The sequence below is a fragment of the Brachionichthys hirsutus genome, chromosome 6 (genome assembly GCF_040956055.1).
Source record: "Brachionichthys hirsutus isolate HB-005 chromosome 6, CSIRO-AGI_Bhir_v1, whole genome shotgun sequence".
In the NCBI taxonomy this organism is placed as follows: Eukaryota; Metazoa; Chordata; class Actinopteri; order Lophiiformes; family Brachionichthyidae; genus Brachionichthys; species Brachionichthys hirsutus.
The window spans coordinates 226,225-235,153 of NC_090902.1; the positions used below are offsets into that span (position 1 = coordinate 226,225).

The following is an 8,929-nucleotide window of genomic DNA, read 5'->3' on the forward strand; positions in this document are numbered from 1 at the left end:
GGAGGCAAACATATTTATTTACAGGACAGAGGCAGAGTTCATAATTATTTCAAGGTCCCAACTGGATGTAATATTTAAATGCTTCTGTGTCAAGTCCTGTCTAAAAAGAACAGCTCTGTGCCCTGGTGTCCCCATCATGTCCCAAAATATTTCAGCAGGGCCGATACCGTCGCTCCATGAAAAAGGAAGGCCACTTAGGGAGCTGCTTCCTGTTTGAGACATTTACAGGAAGTGGAGGGTTTTGTCCATGTCACGGCTGATAAGCCCCGTTTCCTCTGAGCGGCCAGTCGCACTGTTCTGATTGCCACTGAGAGAAACTGAGAGCTCATTCATTTTAACAAAGTGGGGAGACATGGAAATGTAGGTAGGAAGGGATGGAGACACATGTTGAGGGACACTGGAATGGTGAATATGTCTGAGTGGGAGAAACAGAAACTTATGAGGCATTAGGGTGCTTCACAGTTCCCAGTTAAAGCTACGGTCCCATGGAGAGAGACTAAAAGTCAAAGTGGAACAACTTCTAAGCTAGATGTGGTGAACCTGGACAGGCAAAACTTACAGCCCAGCCTGAGTGTCACGGAGTGGAGGAGGAGCCCTTGACTATTATAGCAGCTGTAGTTGCCCTGCGCCGAATGGTTGGCATTCAGTAGGACCACATTTCCATCTGATGTCACTTTGTGCCGTGGTAAAGCCGAGCTGTGGTTGACATGCCATATGACAGGTATCCTGGTAATATACAGCAAAGACTATAGTTATTATACTTAAACTTAATCTGAGCTCTTTATCAGTTACCAAATATCTAAATCACTTTAATTTTTAAGAGTATTCTTGGGCTTCTTCTTGATGCTATTAATTTATATGAATAAGAATGGCATTTATGGTTCACTCAGGCTTTGTCTTCATATTCAACACCTTTGTGAACGTCACACTTCAAGTTGACTTCAACATACTATTTAATTTTACAGTTTTCTGAATTCTCACACAGAACTTCTGTTGCCTTCTTACCCGGTTTTCGACTTCCCGCATACCAGTGTCACATTTGACTCCAAACGCCCATACTGCATGCCTGGCACTGCAAACACAGACATCACATTAAATATTGAAGCACATTGACTCTGCATTATTTGACACGGTACGTGTCTACATTGTCTGTAGTAATGTGATTTAAGCACCACCATTTACAGTAAAGTCAACAGTATCACAATAACATGCCCATAAAAGGTTGTGTGTCCTGCAGACAGCAGGCTTCCTGAGAGTGAAGCTGGCTCTGGAGTGTAGCGTATGGATTTCTTGGTTTGTGTGGCTGGAAGTGTTACATTTTAACCCCCGCAAACAACTATAATCAATAATTAAAATGATTGTACCTCTTCTGATTTAATATTAGGATTGTTGGTGATTGTCATTCCATGAAGGGGGGAGAGTGGAGTGAGAAAGCTCCAAGTGGGCCTTTTGGTTCTGTACTTAGATTAATTAGGCTCCCCTTTAGAGCCCATTCAGCTCCTCTCTCAAACGGGGGTCCGTCTCCCTCGCTGGAAACTTTTCAGTCGCATTAGCATTTGTTTTTGTGGTTTGGAGCTGCAGTGAGGCGGAGGAGAGGAGGAGGAGAGGAGGAGGAGAGGAGGAGGACGGGGGACAAAAGGAGAGCAGGGAAAATATTCTTTTAATGGCTTTTTCACTGCTTTACGCTGTTTTCTTTCCTCCTTTTCACGGCTAACAGCTACTAGCGGCGCAAGCAGGAAGGAGGAGGAGAGAGAAGGGTTAATGTTAGCTCAGTCCGAGCTAGCCGTGCGCTGCTAATGGCTTCCCCTGGAGGAAGTCTACAAATACCCACAGGCCCTGAAATTGTTCGGGTTCAGTTTGTCCCGGATCGGGTCTCACTGAAGCTAAAGTGGACAAGCAGGAACGCGAGAACAAACGCTGAACTCAGTGATGATGTCATCATAAAGAAGATGATTACTGGTCCAAATAAAGAGTTGTGTGTAGCATTAAAAGGTGATGGGTGTGGTCGCTGTAAGTCACATGATCCGGTCAGAGTAAGTTTGAGCAAGATGAGGGGAAACCGTTTCATCATCATGTAGACACAATCTCACACAGGTGAGACAGGTGAAGCAGGAAGCACATCCATCACCTCCTCCACCTGCACTGACATCAGATCCTATTACTCACAGATAAGAGGCTGCAGCACCTTCATCATCCTCGCTCTCCTCTGGACATGTCCAAACTATTCAGCGTCTTTATTCTGTGTTTTCTCTCTTTATTCTGTGTTTTCTCTCTTTATTCTGTGTTTTTCTGTCTTTATTCTGTGTTTTCTCTCTTTATTCTGTGTTTTCTGTTTTTATTCTGTGTTTTCTGTCTTTATTCTGTGTTTTCTGTCTTTATTCTGTGTTTTCTGTCTTTATTCTGTGTTTTTCTGTTTTTATTCTGTGTTTTTCTGTCTTTATTCTGTGTTTTCTCTCTTTATTCTGTGTTTTCTGTCTTTATTCTGTGTTTTTCTCTCTTTATTCTGTGTTTTCTGTTTTTATTCTGTGTTTTCTCTCTTTATTCTGTGTTTTCTGTTTTATTCTGTGTTTTCTGTCTTTATTCTGTGTTTTCTGTCTTTATTCTGTGTTTTCTGTCTTTATTCTGTGTTTTTCTGTTTTTATTCTGTGTTTTTCTGTCTTTATTCTGTGTTTTTCTGTCTTTATTCTGTGTTTTCTGTTTTTGTTCTGTGTTTTCTGTCTTTATTCTGTGTTTTCTGTCTTTATTCTGTGTTTTTCTATCTTTATTCTGTGTTTTTCTATCTTTATTCTGTGTTTTTCTGTCTTTATTCTGTGTTTTCTGTTTTTATTCTGTGTTTTTCTATCTTTATTCTGTGTTTTTTCTGTCTTTATTCTGTGTTTTCTGTCTTTATCTGTGTTTTCTCTCTTTATTCTGTGTTTTCTGTCTTTATTCTGTGTTTTTCTCTCTTTATTCTGTGTTTTCTGTTTTTATTCTGTGTTTTTCTCTCTTTATTCTGTGTTTTCTGTTTTTATTCTGTGTTTTCTGTCTTTATTCTGTGTTTTTCTGTCTTTATTCTGTGTTTTCTGTTTTTATTCTGTGTTTTCTGTCTTTATTCTGTGTTTTTCTGTCTTTATTCTGTGTTTTCTGTTTTATTCTGTGTTTTTCTATCTTTATTCTGTGTTTTTCTGTCTTTATTCTGTGTTTTCTGTCTTTATTCTGTGTTTTTCTCTCTTTATTCTGTGTTTTCTGTCTTTATTCTGTGTTTTTCTCTCTTTATTCTGTGTTTTCTGTTTTTATTCTGTGTTTTTCTCTCTTTATTCTGTGTTTTCTGTTTTTATTCTGTGTTTTCTGTCTTTATTCTGTGTTTTTCTGTCTTTATTCTGTGTTTTCTGTCTTTATTCTGTGTTTTTCTGTTTTTATTCTGTGTTTTTCTGTCTTTATTCTGTGTTTTCTCTCTTTATTCTGTGTTTTCTGTTTTTATTCTGTGTTTTTCTGTCTTTATTCTGTGTTTTCTCTCTTTATTCTGTGTTTTTCTGTCTTTATTCTGTGTTTTCTGTCTTTATTCTGTGTTTTTCTGTCTTTATTCTGTGTTTTCTGTTTTATTCTGTGTTTTCTGTCTTTATTCTGTGTTTTCTGTCTTTATTCTGTGTTTTTCTCTCTTTATTCTGTGTTTTCTGTCTTTATTCTGTGTTTTTCTGTTTTTATTCTGTGTTTTTCTGTCTTTATTCTGTGTTTTCTGTCTTTATTGTGTTTTCTGTTTTATTCTGTGTTTTTCTGTCTTTATTCTGTGTTTTCTCTCTTTATTCTGTGTTTTTCTGTCTTTATTCTGTGTTTTCTGTCTTTATTCTGTGTTTTTCTGTCTTTATTCTGTGTTTTCTCTCTTTATTCTGTGTTTTTCTGTCTTTTATTCTGTGTTTTTCTGTCTTTATTCTGTGTTTTTCTGTCTTTATTCTGTGTTTTCTGTTTTATCCGTGTTTTTCTGTCTTTATTCTGTGTTTTCTCTCTTTATTCTGTGTTTTTCTGTCTTTATTCTGTGTTTTCTCTCTTTATTCTGTGTTTTTCTGTCTTTATTCTGTGTTTTTCTGTCTTTATTCTGTGTTTTTCTGTCTTTATTCTGTGTTTTCTGTCTTTATTCTGTGTTTTCTCTCTTTATCCCGTGTTTTTTCTGTCTTTATTCTGTGTTTTCTGTCTTTATTCTGTGTTTTTCTGTCTTTATTCTGTGTTTTCTCTCTTTATTCTGTGTTTTTCTGTCTTTATTCTGTGTTTTTCTGTCTTTATTCTGTGTTTCTGTCTTTATTCTGTGTTTTCTGTCTTTATTCTGTGTTTCTGTTTTTATCCCATGTTTTTCTGTCTTTATTCTGTGTTTTCTCTCTTTATTCTGTGTTTTTCTGTCTTTATTCTGTGTTTTCTCTCTTTATTCTGTGTTTTTCTGTCTTTATTCTGTGTTTTTCTGTCTTTATTCTGTGTTTTTCTGTCTTTATTCTGTGTTTTCTGTCTTTATTCTGTGTTTTTCTGTCTTTATTCTGTGTTTTCTGTCTTTATTCTGTGTTTTTCTCTTTATTCTGTGTTTTTCTGTCTTTATTCTGTTTTTAATGCAAGTCTTATGTCTTAACATTGTCATCTTCATCATGAAGACAACCACACTGTTGTCATGGTAACGGCTGTGACTGTCTTCGTTTGATTGATTTTGTGTGTGTGTGTGTGTGCCGTCACACACACACGCACACACAGTCCATTCCTCTTCTCTGCTAGGAGGAGGAGCTGGAAAGTGTCCTGGAGGACAGGGTGAGGAGGTGAAGGAGGAGGAGGAGGTGAAGGAGGAGGAGGAGGAGGAGGAGTCAGTGTATTAGAGTGAACACAGAGTCCGTCTGAGGTACCTGAAGGATCACCTCACCAATCAATTCATCGGTAAATAGATCACTCCTTCATTCATTGATGTTATTGATTGTGAATCAATAATTTAGGTCATGTGACCAACACACTATGAATGACCTGCTGACCTCACCTTGTTTGAATCAACTAATAATCATCCTTCATAAACATATTGATCACATAAGACATGAATACCTGTAGATTCTGAACAAGAAATGGGAAACATGAACCTCTGGACAGACAGATGGACAGCCGGACGGAGGGACGGAGGGACAGAGGGACGGAGGGACAAACCTTCACCCAGCAGTAAACTTTACATGCCCCCCCCCCCCGAGGTCTGAGGTCGACTCTCTGACCTCTCTGACCTCCAGCTGCTGTTGGGGAGGATCCGGTTCCAAGAGGTCTGCTGGGACGCAGGACTAGACTGGGATCAGATTCTGATGGCTTCAGAGCTCCGTCAAAGGAGGCGGGACCTGATCAGGGTCCAGCCTATTAGCAGCAGCTCAGGGCCCCCGGCCACCAGGGGGCCCTGAGCTGACAACCTTACTTTGCATGATGCAGGGAGTGACGTGCGCCGCGCCTCCCGGTGATCTCTGCAGCTTTCCTGTTTGGGTGATTCCAACCTGGCAACCTACAGAGTGACCTCGGCCCTGACCTCAGCCCTGACCTCGGCCCTGACCTCGGCCCTGACCTTGCGCTGATTGTAAACAAACTAGCGTGGAAGCTAGCGATGCGTTACAAGCAGCGGCCTGCGGTCGCCACGCGTCATCAGCAGATGCAAGGTAAATATTTAGCGTTGTGTTTCTGGTTATGCTAGGCCAGCAGAGAAGGCCTCGCAGGCCCTGACCGTTACCACACCCTGCTTGTATTCGCTGAGCTGACCAGTGCATCGGTACGCTGCAGTGCATGCTGGGAAACCCTCGAGAAATCCATTTGGAAATAAAGTAAATGTTTCTTTAGGTGAGAGTCCTACGTTTTCTAGATGCCACTGGCAGTTGGGTTAGCCACACTGGCTACTGGGATAGCTGCTGACGACTGGGGGCCCTATTTTGCTTAGGGCCCCCCAATAACCTGGGCCTGCCCTGGACCTAATCCACTATTGGAACCAGTTCTGGTCCAACCCAGCAAAAACACCATCAAAATGTGTTTCAGCCTCATCCGTCTGCAGGTAGTTCTGGTCCCAGGTGAGAACTGGGCTCAGATCAGAAGTTGTCTGCTGAACAGCCATGATACTGAGTCCGGGTTCTGGTCCAGTTCTGGGTACTTCAGGTGTGAGTGATGATGGAGGTCACGGCTCTGGTTGCTGCTTCTTCTTCGACGGCTCAGGAGTTCGGCTCGTGCTGCTTCAGGGTCTACCTGGACCTGGACCTGCATCTGGTCCATCTGAACCAGAGTCCCACTACCAGGTACGCTCTGCTGTGTTCAGCTGACGGAGGGGGGTCTGGGTGAATTGGAGGAGGGGTCATGCATCACAGCTAAGCAATGGGTGGGGGTGTCTGGGGGCACGGGGGGGGGGGGGGGGGTCCTGAAGTGTGCCACCGGGCAGCCAAAAGGCTGATCTTGAATGGGAAAGAAGGAGATCTAGCAAAGCTCCTTGGAAAATCCCATTAGGACCCCAAAAACCCCAAAAGGCACTTGTTGCCTCGGCTGAGCGCCCCACTCCGGCCCGGCCCCCGGACCTGCCCCCCGGCCCTGTCCCAGTCCCGGTCCCTGCCCCCAACTACATCTCTGTCTCTTTATCCACCGTGTCTTTTTCTGAGGTTTGGTGGATCCATCAGATCCAGGAACCTTAGATTGTCCAGATTGTGTTTTGGATTTTGACGACTTTAGCTGTCACAGAGAGCATTAGGAATGATCTTCTGTTGTTGTTGTTGTCATTGTCGTTGTCGTTGTCGTTGTCATTGATGTTGTTGTTTTGTTGTTGTTGTTGTCGTTGTCATTGATGTTGTTGTTGTTGTTGTCGTTGTCGTTGTGATTGATGTTGTTGTTGTCATTGTCGTTGTGATTGATGTTGCTGTTGTTGTCGCTGTCATTGATGTTGTCGTCGTTTGTTGTCATTGTTGTTGTTGTCATTGTCGTTGTGATTGATGTTGCTGTTGTTGTCGCTGTCATTGATGTTGTTGTCGTTGTTGTCATTGTTGTTGTTGTTGTTGTCATTGTGATTGATGTTGTTGTTGTTGTTGTTGTTGTCATTGTGATTGATGTTGCTGTTGTTGTTGTTGTCGCTGTCGCTGTCATTGATGTTGTTGTTGTCGTTGTGATTGATGTTGCTGTTGTTGTTGTTGTTGTCATTGTGATTGATGCTGTTGTTGTTGTGATTGATGTTGCTGTTGTTGTTGTTGTCATTGTCATTGTTGTTGTTGTCACTGTCATTGATGTTGCTGTTGTTGTTGTCGTTGTGATTGATGTTGTTGTTGTTGTTTTGTTGTTGTTGTCGTTGTGATTGATGTTGTTGTTGTTGTTGATGTTGTTGTCGTTGTGATTGATGTTGCTGTTGTTGTTGTTGTTGTTGTCGTCATTGTCATTGTCGTTGTCGTTGTTGTTGTGATTGATGTTGCTGTTGTTGTTGTTGTTGTGTTTGTCTCCCTTGTGTTGACGTGGATGTTTTCCATTCTCCATTCTGGCGTCTTGAACTAATTGGTCCTGTGAAAACAGTCATACAATAACACCCCCCCCCCCCCCCCCATCCTGGCAGGTATGTAACCGGACCCAGTCGTGTCATTATGACTGAACCTGCTAGTTAGGCCCCGCCCCCCTCGGTGCCAGCTTCACACCAGCTCCATTGTGTGGCCTGAGATTATGTGGGGGGGCCCTCTCCAGACAACGGGGGTAGGTGTCACCTGGAGCAACCACCATCCAGGAGGACACGCCCTTTCATCCTTTGTAGCGCCGAGCCGGAAGGGGAGGGGCTGAATACCCCCTCCACCACCACGCCCAGAACAACGAGTCCAGGACACACCTTCAGGTCTTCATCCTGTCCCAGCTTCACCTCAACCCCCCGCCCCCGAACCTGAGCCCCGCCCCCACACTAATCCTTCTTCTTCTTCATCATATTCTCCTTCTCCTCTTCCTCGTGCAGCGGTCAGTTAAATCCTCTTCAGTGAGGCGTTAACAAGCTGCCCCCCCCCCCCCCAACGGGTGGGTGTGATGTCAGCAGGACGCCGCTGCTCCAATTTTGCGGGTCAGATTTTAATTGGTTAAGTGGATCAGCTTCCTTTTAGCCTCGGGGGGGGGGGGGGGGGGGGGGGGGGGGCAGTTCAAAACCCGCCGCCTCATTCAGACGACCTGTTGATTGCTCCGCCCCTATGCACCTCGGCCGAGCAGGTAAACAAAGGCAAGCCGGGGGCGGGCTTCAGGAGCAGAGCCACCGCTACGCCGTCTCCTCCTCCATGTCGAGGCACTCTAATCAATAACTCTAATCAATAACTCTGATCAATAACTCTGATCAATAACTCTGATCAATAACTCTAATCAATAACACTAATCAATAACTCTAATCAATAACTCTGATCAATAACTCTGATCAATAACTCTGATCAATAACTCTGATCAATAACACTAATCAATAACTCTGATCAATATCACTAATCAATAACTCTGATCAATAACACTAATCAATAACGCTGATCAATAACACTAATCAATAACTCTAATCAATAACTCTAATCAATAACCAAAATGAGAATAATCACAGTGATCATTTTACTAATCAATTATCTTAATGTAACTTTTTATCTCTTTTGCTTGACAATATTGATCGTTTTAATATTTTCATACTGATTCTTAATTATTTGATCATGTGACCCGGGACCATAAAGATCAGGAAGATCTCGTCTGGTTTCGTCTGATCAATAGTACTGCTTGTCATTATTATTATTATTTAACTGGAATGCGTGTTTCTGATCCGTAAAGATCGACAATCAGAACTGGATCTATTGATCGGCTGGCCAGCTGATTGGTGATCAATACATATTCAGATGTGGAGAAGTTCAAACAGCTAAATGCTGAGAACCCACATGATCCTCTGGTCCTGGGTTTGGTCCGCTGAGCTTTCACACCGATACGAAACGAACCAGGG

At 42.6% G+C, this 8,929-nt stretch overlaps 1 protein-coding gene across 1 annotated transcript in view; it reads right to left on the bottom strand.

Moving 5' to 3' along the window:
* lman2 (lectin, mannose-binding 2) overlaps nt 1–1,064 on the bottom strand; it is a 9,727-nt gene extending 8,663 nt beyond the window's left edge. The window contains exon 1 of the mRNA XM_068740619.1: nt 1,006–1,064. Coding sequence (XP_068596720.1) covers nt 1,006–1,064 — 59 coding nt within the window. The remainder of the gene's footprint in view (nt 1–1,005) is intronic.
* Between the last annotated feature and the right edge of the window lie 7,865 nt (nt 1,065–8,929).